Here is a 17,934-nt window from a genome sequence, read left to right on the forward strand (position 1 = left end):
TTAGCTAATATATGGATCATTAAAAAATTATGAAGTAAATAAGAAAACGAATACACATGTACACAAATCAGTCATTATTCTCATTTCATTCGAGACAGCAGCGATAAACGGGTTTGCGGCCGCCGTGACAAACGCTGCATGCGCCTGCGGCGTTAAACGGGCTGCCGCAGAAGCCCATCAAGGACGACGCATCACTTGCAGACACGGGACGGGCTGCCCGCCGCCGCGCCGTTTGCAAATTTATCCGCAGGCCGCTCTGCCTCGTGAGGCGTGGGCACGGACCCCTGCTCGCCGCCGCTGCTGGTGCCGTGACGCCCTCCGTCGGCGGCTGTGTCGTGGCAGCGGGCGGCGGCTCGCCCACCGCGGCCGCAGCATGCTCGATGGCCATGGCGACGACGGCCGCGTGGATCTGGCTGGGGGGCACGGGAAGAGATAGAGAGGAAGTGCAAGGAAGGAAGAAAGGTGGTGGGTTCTGGAAGTTTCGGGTTGCGTAGCGTGGAGAGAAACCAGTGGCGATTAGGAACACATGAGGCGAGGGTGCGGAGGAGTAGGAGACGGGAGAAGGCGACCCGCCAGCGACTCGTGCTGCGGAAAGAGGCGAGCAGAAGCCAAGTTGCGCGTGTGGCGTGGCGCGGCTGGAGCGGATGGGAGGGGAGGGGAGGGTACGCTGCTGGCCAGGGCTGAGAAATTTTGCCATCCGCAAGTCTCTGGGTTGGGTTCAGGTGGAGTTCGAGTCCGATGGCCGGTAATAGGGAGGCCAGACAAAAAAAATTTGCAGACCAAAAATATGGCTGAAAAAATTTCTTCCTTCCTTATTTGAGAATGCGAATACAAGGAGGTATTTTGTGTTTGGGAAAGTTCGAAGAAAAAAAGGATTTGGGATCTACCTTTTCTTTTACTTTTTCCCTTAGAAAAATAACTCAATCAAAATCCAACTATCTACTCTACAAGAATGAAATGCTTGTTATGCCTAATATACTTAGTTTAACCTGTATCTGTTTTAATTTTGCCTCTTTAATATTAGGTACAGATAAAAATATCTATCAAAAAGTGATATATGGATATTTTTATGAAAATATTTTTCAAGACAAATCTAGTCATATGGTTTTTTTTTTTTACATTACCAAATTTATTAACTTAAAAGTTACTCATAATTTATATTTCTAATATGAGTATGAAGGGAATAAATAAAAACCGAGGGAGTATGCACATAGGCGGATCCACCACTAGGGCAAGCCATGGCGGCCGCCCTAGGTCCTCTTAGGGTTGATCTGAAACTCTATAAAAATTTTAGACATTAGTACAAAATAAAAAGAGGCTCCTAAAGTATGATGTTGAAGACACCTTAGACGTTTTGGACCATCATGTGTGGTTCAGCCCATATAGAAAACCACAGCCCACAAAGCGCAATAAGAATACGATCAATCTTTCTCACGTTTCTCGCTATTCTCGACTTCTGACTTTCTGGTCGTCTCTCTCGCTAATTCACAAACTTGCGGAACCTAAGAACCTGCGTCGGGTTGTAGGTATCTTCATTTTTTATTTGCCCTTTTCATATAGTTAATTGTTTAAAATTTGATTAAGGATGAATCATCGAATGATTTGGTGAAGTCAGTTTAGAACTATTAGTATTAGTATGTATGGCTTCTCTTAATTTAAGGAACAAACTTCTCTAATTTTGATGTGGAAAATATATGCTGAAAACTTTAATATTGGTCAAATTATTATGTTTCCAAAGCAACTTATGGAATTCGTTAGCTTATATTACTATTGGTTTACCAAAATTTTATAGTATAAATCCGCTCTAGGTCATTCTCGAACTGGATTCGCCACTAAGTATGCATATATCATATATCTATAGTGTGTAACAAAAGATGCTGTATCAAAAATACCAAAAACGACCAATTCATTTATGATGGATGGAGTATGAATTGTAAAAGGTGAGTTTCATATCAAAGGTAACAAAATATGATGCCTTGTTTAGTTATAATGCGCTCTGTGTTGCAGATATTTCATATCAAGGGGAATTATACTGCGCTCCGCGTTGCAGATATTTTGCACCGGTGTCATCGTCACACATAGAAATAATTGCACCGGCGGATTGTAATCCTCTCTGTGTGGCAGATATTTTGCAGTGGTGGAAAGAACGACGTCCACACACGCATGGTGCCAAGCGAGCTACTTGCAAATTTTCTTGCCATTTGACTTTGTTAAGCACCGAAGCAAACCCGGGTGTTATAAGTGCATCCATCGCCCAAACTACAATTCACATATACCACTGCAAAGTTCAGGTCTATTCAGTTCTCGGTTAGCCAATTGCATCCTAGAGGCCACCATGGACTCGCTCACCTACTACCTGTGCCTCTTCTTGGCGGCTCTCCTCCCTCTCTTGCTCCTCAAGCTCTTCAAGAACCGTGACAACAATAGCCTCAGGCTGCCACCGGGCCCATGGCGGCTGCCGGTCATCGGCAGCCTCCACCACCTGCTCGGCAGCCCGTTCCCCCACCATGTCATGGCTGACATCGCGGGCCGGCTCGAGGCGCCCCTCATCTACCTCAAGCTCGGTGAGGTTCCCGTCGTCGTTGCGTCGTCGCAGGACGCGGCTCGCGAAATCATGAAGACGCACGACGTCAATTTCGCCACGCGCCCGTTGAGCCCGACGATGAAGGACCTCATGGCAGATGTTGAAGGCCTGGTGTTCGCGCCCTACGGCCCTCTGTGGCGGCAGCTCCGCAAGATCAGCACCATGGAGCTGCTCAGCGCCCGCCGCGTGCAGTCGTTCCGCGGCGTCCGGGAGGAGGAGGTCGGCCGCCTCGTGGCTGCCATCGCGGCGGCGTCTCCGACGGGCGAGGCCGTGAATCTCAGCCAGAGGATCGCCGAGCTCACGAATGACACGGCCGTGCGCTCCATGATCGGCGACCGGTTTGAGAAGCAGCAGGAATTCCTGGAGAATATGGCGGAGCGGAGGGAGTAAAGGTCAGCACCGGGTTCAGCCTCGGCGATCTGTTCCCGTCGTCGAGGCTGGCGAGCGTCATCGGTGGCATGGCTCGTCGGGCGGCGGTAAACCGCCGTAAGATGTTCGAGCTGATGGACTACGCCATCAAAAAGCACGAGGAGCGGAGGGCAGCCATGGCCAAATCTGCAGAGGGAGAGGGCATCGTGAAGGAGGATCTGCTGGACGTGCTTCTGAGGATACAGAAGGAAGGTGGCCTGGAGGTGCCACTCACCATGGGAATGATCAAGGGCATCATCATGGTAAGTAGAGTAATTGTTTTAAATTTCCCACTATAACTTCCGCTATAGCCCACTATAGCATTTTCAGGCAGTGTGTTGTTATCTATGTTCATGGAGTGAAAGTGGTGTGGATAATTCTCTGAATTGATCCCATCCGAATCTGAGTTTTAAGCATATCAAGGTAGAAATCTTAATATCCGTGCGGATATGGATAATCCGAACCTCATTGTCCGCGGATACGGGGTAAGATATAGGATAGGTAAAATCCGACGTATATGGATTATCTGAAAATTTTACGTGAATTATCCGATGTTCAAAATAGGATATCCGAAAGTTTCTCTTCCTACACTAAAGAATTCAGGATTTTGAAAGTTTGTTAGTTGAGAACTCTTATTTTGTTTGGTTTGTTATTCGCTAATAACTTACTATTTTTTAGGGAAGATGTCATGTTAAGTGTTAATTATTGGTGTGAGAGCCACAACATAGAATGCAATGCTAGATTATTATCTATTGCATATTCTTGTTCCCTACTAAATCAAATCTTAACAAGCATATAATTCTCTATGTATACACATGTTACTCTACTATTAAAATACGTCTCCGATCCAGTTCCACTCCATATCCGTACCAATTACGACTACCGAAAAATCCACATCCACATCATCCGTGTATTATCCGCTCCGCACTGAATCCGACAGAGAAAAGCAGATTAGGATATGGGGAAGACATTATCCCACCGATCCCATCCGTTTTCATTCCTATATGTTCATACAATTTGGCCACTCTATCCTGCTATAGACCGATCACGATTAGCTATTTTAGAGATATGCCGTTAAAATACTTTAGCCCGCTCTATTTAAAACGCTCTACTACGTGTACTGCTACTGCATGCATGTCTGTGGAAGGTTTTGGTTCACGTCTATGTAATTCACGATCGAGTTAGTGGATGATGCATTCACTTGTTTGGCTTGTTGCTTGCTTGTATTTGTATGTAGGACCTTTTTGGTGCGGGGAGTGAGACCTCTGCAAGTACACTTCAATGGGCTATGTCAGAGCTTGTACGCAACCCAAAAGTGATGGAAATGGCACAAGCCGAGGTACGCGAAAAGCTGCAGGGGAAGCCAACGGTGACTGAAGATGACTTGGTTGAGTTGAGGTACATAAAGCTCATCATCAAAGAGACCCTAAGGGTGCATCCGGTGGTGCCATTGCTTCTCCCAAGGGAGTGTAGAGAGTCATGTAAGATCATGGGGTATGATGTACCCAAGGGAGCTACTGTGTTTGTGAATGTTTGGGCGATCTGTAGGGATCCCAAATACTGGGACGATGCTGCAACATTCAAACTGGAACGATTTGAGGCTGGTACAATTGATTTCAAGGGCACAGACTTTGAATACACACCCTTTGGGGCAGGTCGGAGGATGTGCCCCGGCATGGCATTTGCGCAGGCAAGCATGGAGCTCGTGCTCGCAGCACTCCTGTACCATTTTGACTGGAAGCTGCCTGATGGGATGCTGCCAAGTGAATTGGACATGACAGAGGAGATGAGCATCACCGCCCGAAGGAAACATGATCTTTACTTGCAGCCAGTTGTCAGTGTGCCGCCACATGCAGTATAATCTACTTGCTATTTTACCCTAGATATATGCTTTACACATCTAGTTGCATGTGTGCCGTTGTCTGAATTAAAAAATAAGTAGATGAAACACACTGTTTTTGTTTGGTGAAATTTTGAAGTTCTCTATGTAAAGATGCATATTATTGGTTTAGAACCTCACAGTACAATGATATGTTCAAATCATATGCTTCGTCAGTTCATAGCAAAGCTCTTGACTAGCTAGCATGTGCTAGCTCAGTCGGCTCACGCGGCTTCCTTTTGGGTCAGGAGCTACTTTTGTCAAAAAAAAAATGTCAAAAAAAAGCTCTAGAGCTACTCATGATTTTGATTTGATATACTGTGATCTTTGGACATCTCCTATTATATTATTAGTGTGTTTGGGTATAAATTTTATCTTGTTATTTTAGATGATTGTTCACACTATATTTGGAATTTTCCCGTAACCCAAAAATCTGAGACGTTTTTCACTCTTTCTAATTTTTTGCCTATGTTCACACACAATTTGGCACCATCATCAAGAGCGTACAGTGCGATAGTGGCCGTGAATTTGACAATTTTCCGGCCCGCATATTCTTTCTCTCCCATGGTGTTGCCCTTCGCATGTCGTGTCCATACACTTCTCAACAAAATAGCAAGACCAAACACTCTCTTCGCACACTTAATAATATTTTGTGTTCACTTCTTTTTTAGGCGAGCCTTCCTCCGGTTTACTGGGTCGTGGCCCTTCATACCGCCATCTACCTCGTTAACTGGCTCCCTACCAAAACCCTCGCCTTCCTAACACCATACACCCATCTCTATTCCACCCAATCTTTCTACGACCATCTAAAAGTTTTTGGGTGTGCTTGTTACCCCCAACATGTCTACTACAACACCCCACAACTTGCACCCCACATTTCTCTATACGTGTTTCTTGGCTACTCCTCAGAACACAAAGGGCTACTAGTGTCTTGAGCTTCAGTCGAACCACATTCTTATTTCTTGATATATCGTCTTTGACGAATCCTTCTTCCCCTTCACCAATATGTCCACCACGCAACTGGTGTCCTCTACCTTGGACTTCCTTCTCGATGAGTATGATCTCACCGCTCCTGTTCCTAGAGCTCAATTTGTGCATGCAGGCACATCCACCACTCGATGCTACATGGCACACTAGAATCTGTGCCGACGCCCTCGCCTCCTCCTACTTGGATGAGTACCGGACCGGGGACGCCCGACCCATCACTTGCCCAACCAGCGCTGCTGCCCTTGTGCCACCTGCGCAGGCTGCCAGCAGCGCCCCGCCCGCTTCGCCGACTGAGAATGCTGGTGCTGCTGCCCCGAGCATCCCGCGCGAGTAGTTTCCAGCGGCACCTCGACCATCAGGCGCAGCACCACGGCCACTCGGTCAGTCTCCATCACCCCTGTTGATAATGTGCATCCCATGCGCACGCGCGGCAAGGCCGGCATCGCCCAGCCCATGAATCGTCTCAACCTCCACGATGTGCCTTTGTCGCCACTGTCTCACTCCGTATGTGATGCTCTGTCGGATCCAAACTGGCGCTCCGCTATGCAAGCTGAGTATGATGCCTTGATCGCCATTGACACCTGGAGACTGGAGTCTTGTGCCACAACCTCCTGGTGTTAATATGGTCACCAACAAGTGGATTTTTTGTCACAAGCTGCTAGCAAATGGTTCTCTGGATCGCTACAAGGCCTACTGGGTTTTTAGGGGTTTCACTCAACGGCCTAGTATTGATTATGAGACTATCTCCAACAATTATCACCCAAAATATAAGACACTCATTTGTCCTTTGGGAGTACTACAGGTAAAAGATTTCATACCTATTTTTAGTCTTCTCCAACAACAAGACTAAAAGACAACACTCTGTGCAAATGGGTCTCGAGGAGAGAGGATACTCAAATTTGGGTTATGTCTCTCCTGATACCCAAAATGGATCATTTGTATGAGTACTCTATTAGAGGCTATAAGTATTATGTTGGAGACCCATTTTGGGTTTGGGTTCCCAAATGGGTCTTTTAGCCCGGTGGTCAAGCTCGCAACAGTTTGAGTGGTTCTCTCTCTGGCTCTTTCTCAGGACTGGCCTATTCACTAACTGGATGTGAAGAATGTGTTCTTGCATGGCATTCTCATAGAGATAATATACTGCATTTGCATTCAACCCATAGGTTGTGGACTCCTCTAGTCCTGATTTTGTTTGTCGACCATAAGTTTCTATATGGGTTGAAGCAAGCTCCGCGTGCTTGGCATTACCGGTTTGCCTCTCATCTTACTTTGATTGGATTTGTTGAAGCAAAGTAGACACCTCGCTCTTCATATATCATCAGGAATAGACACAGCCCCGTTGTTGCTCTATGTGGATGATATTGTTCTCACTGCTTCCTCTGCTGGTCTTCTGAAGCAGATTATTGGGGCTCTTCAGCGTTAGTTTGCTATGACAGATATTGCTCAGCTTCACCATTTTCTGGGTATTTTAGTGGCACAGTCTACTAGTGGGTTATTCCTTTCTCAGCGATAGTACACTCAAGACATTTGGAGCGAGCCAGGATGAGTGAGTGCAAGCCATGCAGCACCCATGTTGATCTACACTCTAATTTGCAGATGGACCTCCTATTGCTGATGCCACACAGTACCGTAGTCTAGCTGGCGCCCTACAATACTTGACATTTACCCGTCCAGATATTGCTTTTGATATTCAGCAAGTGTGCCTCTATAAGCATGACCCTAGGGAGCCCCACCTCATGGCTCTCAAGCGGATTCTGCGATATCTGCAAGGCACTCTTTCACTTGGATTGACTATGCACCACTCGTCACCTGCAGACCTTGTCGTGTACATGGATGCTGACTAGGTTCGATGTCTGTATACCCGTCGCTCCACCTCTGGCTACGCAGTGTTCCTAGGTGATAACCTAGTGTCCTGGTCCTCCAAGCATCAGCACACGGTTTCATGGTCCAACGCTGAGGCCGAATACCATGCTGTGGCCAATGACATTGCTGAAGCTACCTGGCTGCGACAGCTACTGTTCGAGCTTCACCACCCACCTTGTCGAGCCACCGTGGTCTATTGTGATAACGTCAGTGCAGTGTATCTCTCTAGCGATCCAGTGCAGCATCAACGAACAAAGCATGTAGAGATCAATCTCCACTTTATTCGAGAGAAAGGTTGCCCTCGGTCATGCTTGAGTCCTTCATGTTCCCACGACATCACAGTATGCTGATGTCTTCACCAAGAGTCTTCCTACCTCACTGTTCCAAGAGTTTCAGTCCGGTCTAACTATTAGCTATGCTACCGATTAGATTGCGGCATATATTATAATAATTAGGTCTATAATTGTGGATGCAATCACGCCTGTGCGGTAGGCTTGCATGCCACCCCGGCTGCCTGTATATATGTACTATTCCCACACTTTCAACATTCATCAATAAAAATTCCATCCCAAAAAGAAAGAAAAAAAAAAGATGATAGAACTCTTTTCTCACGGATGCGTCATGCTCATGCATGGAAACATACTACATTACATCACACAGACCAAGCCTTGTTTAGTTCCTAAAAAATTTCAAGATTTCTTATCACATCGAATTTTACGGCACAATGCATGGAGTATTAAATTTAAACGGAAACAAAAACTAATTACAAAGTTTACCTGTAAATCGCGAGATGAATCTTTTGACCCTAATTAGTCTATGATTAGACAATATTTGCCACAAACAAACGAAAGTGCTACACTACTCAAAATCTAAAATTTTTGCCGACTAATAAACAAGGCCCAATGCATTCGCGGATTGGCCGTGTACTCTCCTTGCTTCGTATTAATCGCTAAGGTACCTTTGTCGTGTCTCCCCGGCCGTGTGTGTCGTCGCTATATATACATATGATTATCTCTCTCTGATGATAGTATCCACGTAGCTGTCCGTTGCGTTCTCTTCTGGCCACTGAATTCATGGAGCAGCTCGCCGCCGGGTACTCCATGTGGTTCTTCTTGGCGGCTCTCCTGCTCCCCCTCGTACTCTTGAAGCTCAAGAAGCGTGACAACAATGGCCTGAGGTTGCCGCCAGGTCCGTGGCAGCTGCCGGTCATCGGCAGCCTCCACCACCTCCTCCTCCGCAGCCCGCTCGCCCACCGCGCCATGGCCGAGATCGCGCGCCAGCTCAACAACGCGCCCCTCATCTACCTAAGGCTCGGTGAGGTCCCCGTGGTGGTGGCGTCATCGCCGGAAGCCGCTCGGGAGCTCATGAAGACGCAGGACGTGAACTTCGCCACGCGGCCATGGAGCCCCACCATCAAAGCCATGAAGGCCGACGGGGAAGGGCTGGTGTTCGCGCGCTACGGTGCCCTGTGGCGGCAGCTCCGCAGGATCAGCGTCGTGGAGCTGCTCAGCGCCCGCCGCGTCCAGTCGTTCCGGCGCGTCCGGGAGGAGGAGGTCGCCCGCCTCGTGTCCGCCGTCGCGGCGTCGGCGTCGGCGTCCGGCGAGGCTGTCGTCGTCAACGTCAGCGAGCGGATCGCCGTGCTCGTCGCGGACTCGGCGGTCCGCGCCATGATCGGCGACCGGTTCGACAGGCGGGAGGAGTTCCTGGAGAACCTCGCGGAGGCGCTCAAGATCACGGCGGGCTTCGGCCTCGGTGACCTGTTCCCGTCCTCGAGGCTCGCGCGCTTGGTTGCTGGCGCGACGCGTCGCCGGGCGGTGGCGAACCACCGCAAGCAGTTCGAGCTGATGGACCGTGCCATCAGACAGCACGAGGAGCGGAGGGCAGCCATGGCCGCCGCGGCTGCAGATGGCGCCGGCGCCGGCGCCGTGCATGATGAGGACCTATTGGACGTGCTCCTGCGGATTCAGAGAGATGGTGGCCTCGACGTGCCTCTCACCATGGGGCTCATCAAGGCTGTCATCCTTGTAAGTAACTATACTACTATTTATAAATAAATAACTAAATTCTTGTAAGTAACTACACGTACTATACTATATATATATACATACATATATAAATAAATTATATGGCACTATGGCAGTCATCCATATAATTCCATATTAATATTGTACGTTTTGCAATGACGTCTCTAGGACCTTTTTGGTGCCGGGAGCGAGACATCGGCGAACACACTGCAATGGGCCATGTCAGAGCTCGTCAGGAACCCTAGAGTGATGCAGAAGGCACAAGCCGAGGTGCGTGGCCACCTGCAAGGAAAGCCAACCGTGGCCGAACACGACATAGCCGACCTGAACTACATCAAGCTCGTCATCAAAGAGACCCTAAGGATGCATCCAGTGGTGCCATTGCTTCTGCCAAGAGAGTGCCGAGAGTCATGCAAGGTGATGGGGTACGACATACCCAAAGGAACCACGGTGTTTGTGAACGTCTGGGCGATCAGCAGGGATCCCAGGCACTGGGAGGACGCCGAGACGTTCAAGCCGGAGAGGTTTGAGGATGCTGGCACCGCCGTTGATTTCAAGGGCGCCGACTTCGAATTCACGCCGTTCGGAGCAGGTCGCAGGATGTGCCCCGGCATGGCGTTCGCGCAGGCCAGCATGGAGCTGGTGCTGGCGGCGATGCTGTACCACTTCGACTGGGATCTCCCGCCAGCAGGCGGTGGGCAATTGCCGAGTGAAGTGGACATGACGGAGGAGATGGGGATCACCATCCGAAGGAAGCATGATCTTTACCTGCGCCCAGTTGTTCGTGTTGTTCCTCCGCGCGCCAGCCTAGCTACTTACTAGGCATATCCACATCAATCACACAGATTCTGGAATGAAAAAAGCAGGCCTTTACTTGTATCTTAGGCAAAACCTGCACTTTCTTACTCTCTAAAAGTAAGCTGAAGAGAGACTCGTGCGGCCAAGCTAGAGTTTTTTTTGGCAAGATTTCCATAGCTATGACTGAGTTATATCATTACATATATATAAACAACCGGCGGCCCTTTAAGTTGTCGCCCTGTGCCACTTTGGTCTATGAACTTGCAAACGCGAAAAAGAGACCCCTAAACTTGTTAGCATGTGCCACTTTGGTCCATGAACTTGCAAACGCGAAAAAGTGCCCCCCTGAACTTGTCGACGTGTGCCACTTTGGTCCATGAACATGCAAATACAAAAATAACACCGGCTGCATGGCACTGTTCTGCCACGTGGCCGCCTCTGATAGGCCATGCATGGCACCGTTTATGGTGCTGACGTACAGCAATGATGTCAGCACTTCTTTTTTAATTTACAAAATTGATATATTTTTATTCATAGCGTCAAATATATCAAATAATATATCAATTCGTTGCATTTATTAATTAAAAGAGATAATTTTAAAACAAGCAAAAAATTATTCGTTTTCTAGGTTTCATATTTTTCCTAGGCAGAGTAAGGCTACACAAAACATTTCATGAATTTAGCATTTCATTAATAATTAGTTATGAAATAAATAAATATTTGTTGACGCGTTGAAAGATCCTTTACACGTTTGTGGACCAAAGTGGCATAGGCCGACAAGTTCAGGGGCCACTGTTTTGCGTTTGCAAATTCATAGACCAAAGTGGCACAGACGGACAAGTTCAGGGGTCACTTTTTCGGGTTTGCAAGTTCATGGACCAAAGTGGTACAGGTTGACAAGTTAAAGGGCCGCCAGTGTATTTTACTCAAACAAGTAGATTGAAAGCTGATAAGATGCAATGCGCTGCTAGAATAATCTGTACACTAGGTTACAGTTTCTAAAATTCAGAAAACTATATTACTATCTTAGCCCATATGAACCAAACATGACAACAACAAGCAACCATATATACTAGCACTCAGTACCTCACATTCATACATGTCCATCCAACTTAATAGATAGTATCTGAATAATGCATAGCAGACTGTTTCCCTTCAGGTTATAGCATGTTTGCATATGTTTTACTGCAACCTTTTCACGGTTTGATCTTTATGTCAGGCTCAAGTCAAACAAGCCGCTTATACATGAAGCTCGTACATAGCGATCAGAAAGGTTAAGTTGTTATTCATAACTGGAGGATAGATTTACAATTATTTTAGTGACTCCAGTTTCCTTAATCCTTATCTTAAGAAATTTAGGCTGTCTATAAGGCCTTAAAGTCTGTAATTCAGAACAGGCTTGTATGCAATTTATGACTTCTGCTTGGGCGGTTTCATACTTACATTCCGAGCAAAGGAAACTATACAGTTAACTATATATACAAATTTGAACTGCAAATACCCAAAAAAAACTATTTTCAGAAAATTGTTTATGGACTACAGCATAGTAAACAAGGTAGTTTTTTCCGAGGCAAATAAACATGTCATAAATCAACACAGAAAAGAACATTGTACTACTACCATATACTGACAATTTGTTGCTTAGATCTCACCTATTACCGTATAGGCTTAGCAGAATTATTGAGACAATGAAGTAATAAATAAATCAATTGTACATAGTGTAATAGCCGAACTTGGTACATAAAGTAGTCGAACCTGAATAATATCAGAAACACTCTTGAATTCAAGTGTCTCTAATCATACATTGTTATAGCCTGAGATGCCAACTGAGTGTGAGTAGAATTCCGGCGACCCTGCACAGCAGACGGCGATTAAAAACAAGTGTTAAAAATTAAAGAAGTCAAAGCATGTGAACTATATACAGTAAGCAGTATGCTACTGTTTACTACTAAATCAATGACCAAATTGCTCGACTTGTTTTAATTGGAACTTGCACAAGCATAATAAGCGAACTTATTGCAGTAACCCACAGCAGTCAGAATAGGATTCGAGAAACGGATCAATGACCTTGCGGGAAATTGCTACTGCAGTGAATTCACTGCACTACCCAAGCAACTCAGGAAAAAGGTGAAAAACGAACTTCCAAAGTTACTTAACTTCAACCACAGCACAGAACTGAAAAAGAATCCGAAATCACCAAAAGAAAAAAAAAAAGACTTCCGTAGAGAACATATGCAAGGACAGACGACAAATTCTAGGCTCACACTATGTCTGCTAAACAGCAAGAATAAACAGCTTGATTGAGCCCACATGAAGCACCCTCTTGGCTGGCAATAAGCTGAGGCCTTGTTTAGTCTGGGGATAAATAGTTTTTGGTGTCACATCGGATGTTTTATAGAATATTGGAAGGACTATTCGGATACTAATAAAGAAACTAATTACATAGCTCACTTGAAAACTGCGAGACGAATTTATTAAGCCTAATTAATCTATCATTAGCACATGTGGGTAACTATATCATTTAAGGCTAATCATAGACTAACTAGGCTTAAAAGATTCGTCTCGTGATTTCCAACAAACTATGTAATTAGTTTATTTTTTATCTACATTTAATATTTCATGCATGTGTCTAAACATTCGATGTGATGGGTGAAAACTTTTTAGGCGAGGAACTAAACATGGCCTGAAATGGTTGTAAGAGAACTAGTGGCCTAGGTGATGAAAGAAATGTGTGGAGTACCCGACAAGTTCTGTCGTGTGCATGGACCATGGAGTCAATAGCGTGCATTGTGAAAACTCTTCACAAAAAGTCCTCTTCAGGTGTCAAACTTCATTTATGAATCTATAATACTAATTGACGAGCGTCAACCTAATTCTAAAAGTTTTGCGGCTGATTGATTTAGAATAAGCCAAGTTCAGCACTACAATCGTCTGGAAAAATAATTTAAGTTCACAAAGTCAGCAGCAGCAGGGGATCTAAAACTAGTTCCAGGGTTTTGGCAGAGATATTAATTGGGTTTGCAATTTGATATAATATATAAGGAAATATGACGCCCTCTAAAAATGCTTTTCGTAACAGTGATCATGGTATATACTGTATTGGTGAATGTTTGTGTGATCCACAGGGATCAGTATATGGGAACGATGCTGAGTTGTTCAAACCAGAGCCATGTCCCATGTGGATAGGCATGTTGACTTTAGGGGCAGAGATTTTGAGCTACACCACTTGGATCCGTCTCCAGGGTTTGACATTGAACATACTCTCTGCACTCCCATACCAATTTGACAAATGACAATAATTCAGAAAACACACGTGAAAAAAAAATCAGCAAGTGTGCTACAATTGAGAAACATACATGAGGTTAAAAAGAATCCACACCAACATAACAGACCAGGTAGGCGAAGACATTTTAACCTCTGTACTCTTTCTTTGCTGCTGACAGTAATGATCCATAATACAATAGACGGCTGATGATATACTTCTTCAAGCACTCAAAAAGGAAAAAAAAAAGAATATTTGTATCTAGCAACACAACCATCATCCTTTTAACCAAAGCTGAAAAATCTCCTTTTTTTACCTTTTGGTGATGCCCCATCCATGAACCAAAAGAATATAAAGAAATCTGAGCCTCAAAAGGAAAAAAAAAAAAGGTAACAATTTCAGCTGCATCATTCCAATTGACATGCATAATATTCATGCATGATGCAGACATATGTTCAGTTATGACGCTATGGTTCCTCAGCATCCTTCATTTGAGCACCAGCAACGAGCTCTTCTGTCAAAGAAAATAGCCCAACGATCTCCTTTTTAGCTTCAAGAATCACATTAATTTTCCTTTGTGGTCCCATTTTAGAAGCACCTTCACTAATGTTTGAATTTTTAGATGCTACCAAATTGGTACCAGAATCAGTTCTACCATTTCTCAAGAATTCCTTGGTCACATTCGCAAGCTTCTTCAACATAGTACTAGCAGCTAGTGCCTCAACCTCCACAGATTCTATTTCATGCTTTTGGAGCTCCAATTCTTCCACAATGTTGTCTTTGGTTGCCTCATCAGCAGCGCTAGACAGTCTCCTGATGTCATAGGGGTCTATGGATAACTCTTGCAACTTGTCTAGTTCCTTGTCCCTGACATCTAACCTTCCAACTACTGCCTTCAACTCTCGATCTTTGGCATCAAGCGCTTTATAAGCAGCACTCAGATCCATGTCCTTTTCTCGTAAGGATTCTTTTAACATGTCTATGTCAGCCTTCAATTGGCTATGTTTATGCAAATTGGACTCAAGTGCTGTACTTGTGCTTAAAATTTCATCATCCAGCAAGTTATAAATGTCCAATTCTTCACTTTCGACAGAACCTATAAGATTGCCAGTAAGCTCAACTATCTTTTGCACCACAGAATGAGCTTGTGAGCGTCCTAATCTCATCTTATCCAATTCATCTTGCATTAATTGTATGCAGTGCTCTTTATCCTGTAATTCAGTTCTAACTTGAACCAGTTGATCCTCCTTGCTATTTATCAGCTGCTGAAGTTCAACAACCTCACTGTTAACTTCATCAAGTTTTCTTTGTGTCTCCAGAAGCTCCAAATCCTTCTCTTGAACAGCAAATTGTATGGAATCCACCTTCAATTTCATATCTTCGACTTCATGTCTGGCCTCTAACAACTCAGTCTCTTTTGTTTCAACAAGCTTTTGTGAATTGAAGTAATCCTTCTCCTTCTGAACTAGCTCCTCTTGAAGCAAGTCTACTTCCTTAGTTTTCAGTTCCAAGCTCTCCCTTTCTTTGGTTAACATACCCTCTAGCGACTCAACCTTCTTTGTTTCCTCAAGTAACTGAGATTCAAGTTCGCTACAGCGAGATTGTGCAGCATTGAGCTCCGTTGTCTTTCCTCGAATCTCCAGCTGAGCAGCTTCCAAATTCCGGGTATAAGAAATAATCAGTGCCTTTTGGTCTGTGAGTTCCTGGACTTTGTTACTCAACTGTGCTGCTTGATCTTCGACTTGCTTGCGTGAGAAGGTGAAAGCCTCTTTCGAAGCTATTAGTTCAGAACGCACAGCATCTAGCAAAGACCTCACCCGTTTGAAGTCACTGATTGTATTCTTGATATTATCCTTATCCTTGGATGCCATTTGCGCCAGTTCCTTTAACTCTTGCTGTGCTGCAATCCATCCTGAATTCTGCTTCTCAAGATCCTGTTCTGCAACTTTCAGTTTCTCTTCATTAGCTTTCGTCAAATCATTTAATCTCTCAATATCAGTTTCCTTTCTTTTAATTTCACTTTGAAGCTCCCTAACTGTTGCTTCTTGACGTGCAATGGCCTGATTAGCTACAAGAAGCTCTTGTTCCTTGGATTCGATCTCTGAACGCAGCAAGGCTGCTTCATCACTCTTCTTCAGCATCTCTTGTTTAAGCTTGTCCACTTCAATAACCTTCTTAGAAAGTGCATCTTGTGAACTAACAATTTTTTTGTCTTGTTCCTCGACCAGAACCTTGAGATTATTGATCTGTCGGACTTGTAGAGTCAAATCCCTACTCGCCTTCATCAGTGCTTTCTCCATTTCATGTTGCCTCGAATATGCTTTGATGATGTCTTCCTCCCTCTGATCGAGGTCCTGCTTGGTCTGGTTCAACCTTGACCTATCCACAGAGACTTTCTTCTCCGCATCACGAAGATCCTTCTCTTTCTTCCTTAGGATTGATAAGGCAGCCTCAAATTCAGTCTTCAGGACCTCAATGCTCATGCTCAGCTCCCTATCCTGAGAAGCACCTGGATCTAGACTCTTTGTCTTAGCAAACAGACGCTCCAATAGTTCTCTCGCGGGCTCAGTTGTTCCATTGTCACCGTCATTGATATCTAATCTAGAACTTTTTACAATAGATCTGATCAAATGAGGGGAGCATTTCACACGTTGAGCCTGGAATGCCGCCAGAAAGCCCAGCTTCTGCCTGAACAAAACCTGAGATGTTGCAGAAAATAACACATGGGAGGACTGTTAGGATAATGCACATGAATTGCCCTCTAAGTAGAAGAGTTCAAACGGACTACAGAAAAATCCACAAGGACCACAACTATCTTTACTCAGACGAATTTTGATAATGGATTTGATTAATCTGAAACGTACACGAACCTACCACCATAAAATCGACTCAGGCAAATATAAAGATACCAACAGAGTACGGATTAGCAATCCGAAATTCATCTATTATCTTCAGTTAAACACAACTAAACAAGTACTGCACGAGACAGCAATTTGGTGGGCATCCAAGAACACAATCGCCACTGAGCTCAGCAACCAGATACCATGATACATCATGATTAACTGATAAGAAACAGTGAAGGTAAAAAGAATGCTCACTTGGGTGGCGGCGCGGAGAGGCGGCGAAGCGGTGCGGACTGCGGCGGCGGCGGCCGCCCCCGCCGCCGGCGAGGAGGTGGAGGAGAGGGGCATGGCCGCGGAACATGGGGGGAGGGGATCGTGGCCGCCCGGGCGCGACCAGACGGGTGGCGACACGCGCGCGCGCGCGGACTGCGGGCGAGGAGGCGACAGGAGAGAGCGGCGGCTGCAGAGGGATGAGGTGGTGGAACCGGGGGAGCTCCTGCCTCCTGGCCGCTTGTGGAGTGCACAGCGCCAGCGCAGCGTGGATGAAGCGATCACGCGAGGAGCACGAGACTTGTGTTTTTCTTTTTGTGATGATAAATTCTTTTTTCTCATTTTTTTCCTTTGTCCGGGAAAAAATAGCCTTTTGACGTGCATTTTTGTCCATCAGCTATAAACCCGGATTTTGGTCCTGTTAACCTAAACCATTGGACTTTGGACGATTTTAATCTAACATGACGCCACATCAATTGTGAGAGAATAAGTAGCTAATACAAAGTGTTGTTCGCTGATTTGTTGTGAGAGAAAAATACTGTTGAATGAATGGTAGATTCGGCAGATAAACTACTCGGGTGCTACAAAGAAACCCTAACTCTCGTGATGTTTGATTTTTCTGAAATACCAACTGTAAGACATCTAAGCCAGGATCACACCGATGGAGCTTTAGAAAATTTGTTTTATCTCAGAAAATAATTGGTTTCAGTAAACAAGCTAAACTAGTTTTTATGTGGTATTTATCTTGTATAGCTAGGTTACAAGCAAAAAATTTGGTATTTAGCTTGTATAGCTAGCCACATAAAAACTACCGATGAAAAGGAAGCAAAAAATGTTGTCTTTGTGAGGGTAAATGAAACCACCGATGACCGATCACATCTTCTTTAATTGCATCTTGGCTAAAAAAAATTGGACTTGCTTTTAAGGAATCATTAGGATGGGAGAAATTACCTAAGAACATACAAGAGGTTTTTGACTTCCGGATACCTTTAGAGTGTAGAAACTACCATATAAAT

The 17,934-nt window shown here is 45.1% G+C and overlaps 2 protein-coding genes and 1 pseudogene across 2 annotated transcripts; 2 read left to right on the forward strand and 1 right to left on the reverse strand.

The window, feature by feature from the left end:
- LOC8079420 lies at window positions 2,243-5,189 on the forward strand (annotated as a pseudogene).
- LOC8077642 (ent-cassadiene C2-hydroxylase) lies at window positions 8,786-10,567 on the forward strand. Its single transcript, XM_002451635.2, has 2 exons — window positions 8,786-9,745; window positions 9,914-10,567. The coding sequence occupies exons 1-2, from the start codon at window positions 8,795-8,797 to the stop codon at window positions 10,565-10,567; spliced, it is 1,605 nt and encodes a 534-aa protein (XP_002451680.1). The 5' UTR covers window positions 8,786-8,794.
- LOC8077643 (intracellular protein transport protein USO1) lies at window positions 13,840-17,167 on the reverse strand. Its single transcript, XM_002453378.2, has 2 exons — window positions 16,904-17,167; window positions 13,840-16,504 (listed from the first exon to the last, which is right to left on the reverse strand). The coding sequence occupies exons 1-2, from the start codon at window positions 16,994-16,996 to the stop codon at window positions 14,273-14,275; spliced, it is 2,325 nt and encodes a 774-aa protein (XP_002453423.1). The 5' UTR covers window positions 16,997-17,167; the 3' UTR covers window positions 13,840-14,272.

This window comes from Sorghum bicolor, chromosome 4, assembly GCF_000003195.3.
Source record: "Sorghum bicolor cultivar BTx623 chromosome 4, Sorghum_bicolor_NCBIv3, whole genome shotgun sequence".
Classification (NCBI taxonomy): Eukaryota; Viridiplantae; Streptophyta; class Magnoliopsida; order Poales; family Poaceae; genus Sorghum; species Sorghum bicolor.

Bases quoted from the DNA above. Each gene is read 5' to 3' on its own strand.
- LOC8077642 (XM_002451635.2), top strand. From the start codon at position 8,795: ATGGAGCAGCTCGCCGCCGGGTACTCCATGTGGTTCTTCTTGGCGGCT. The intron at 9,746-9,913 runs GTAAGTAACTAT...TGACGTCTCTAG, and splicing joins TCATCAAGGCTGTCATCCTT to GACCTTTTTGGTGCCGGGAG.
- LOC8077643 (XM_002453378.2), bottom strand. From the start codon at position 16,996: ATGCCCCTCTCCTCCACCTCCTCGCCGGCGGCGGGGGCGGCCGCCGCC. The intron at 16,505-16,903 runs GTGAGCATTCTT...GCAACATCTCAG, and splicing joins CTCTCCGCGCCGCCACCCAA to GTTTTGTTCAGGCAGAAGCT.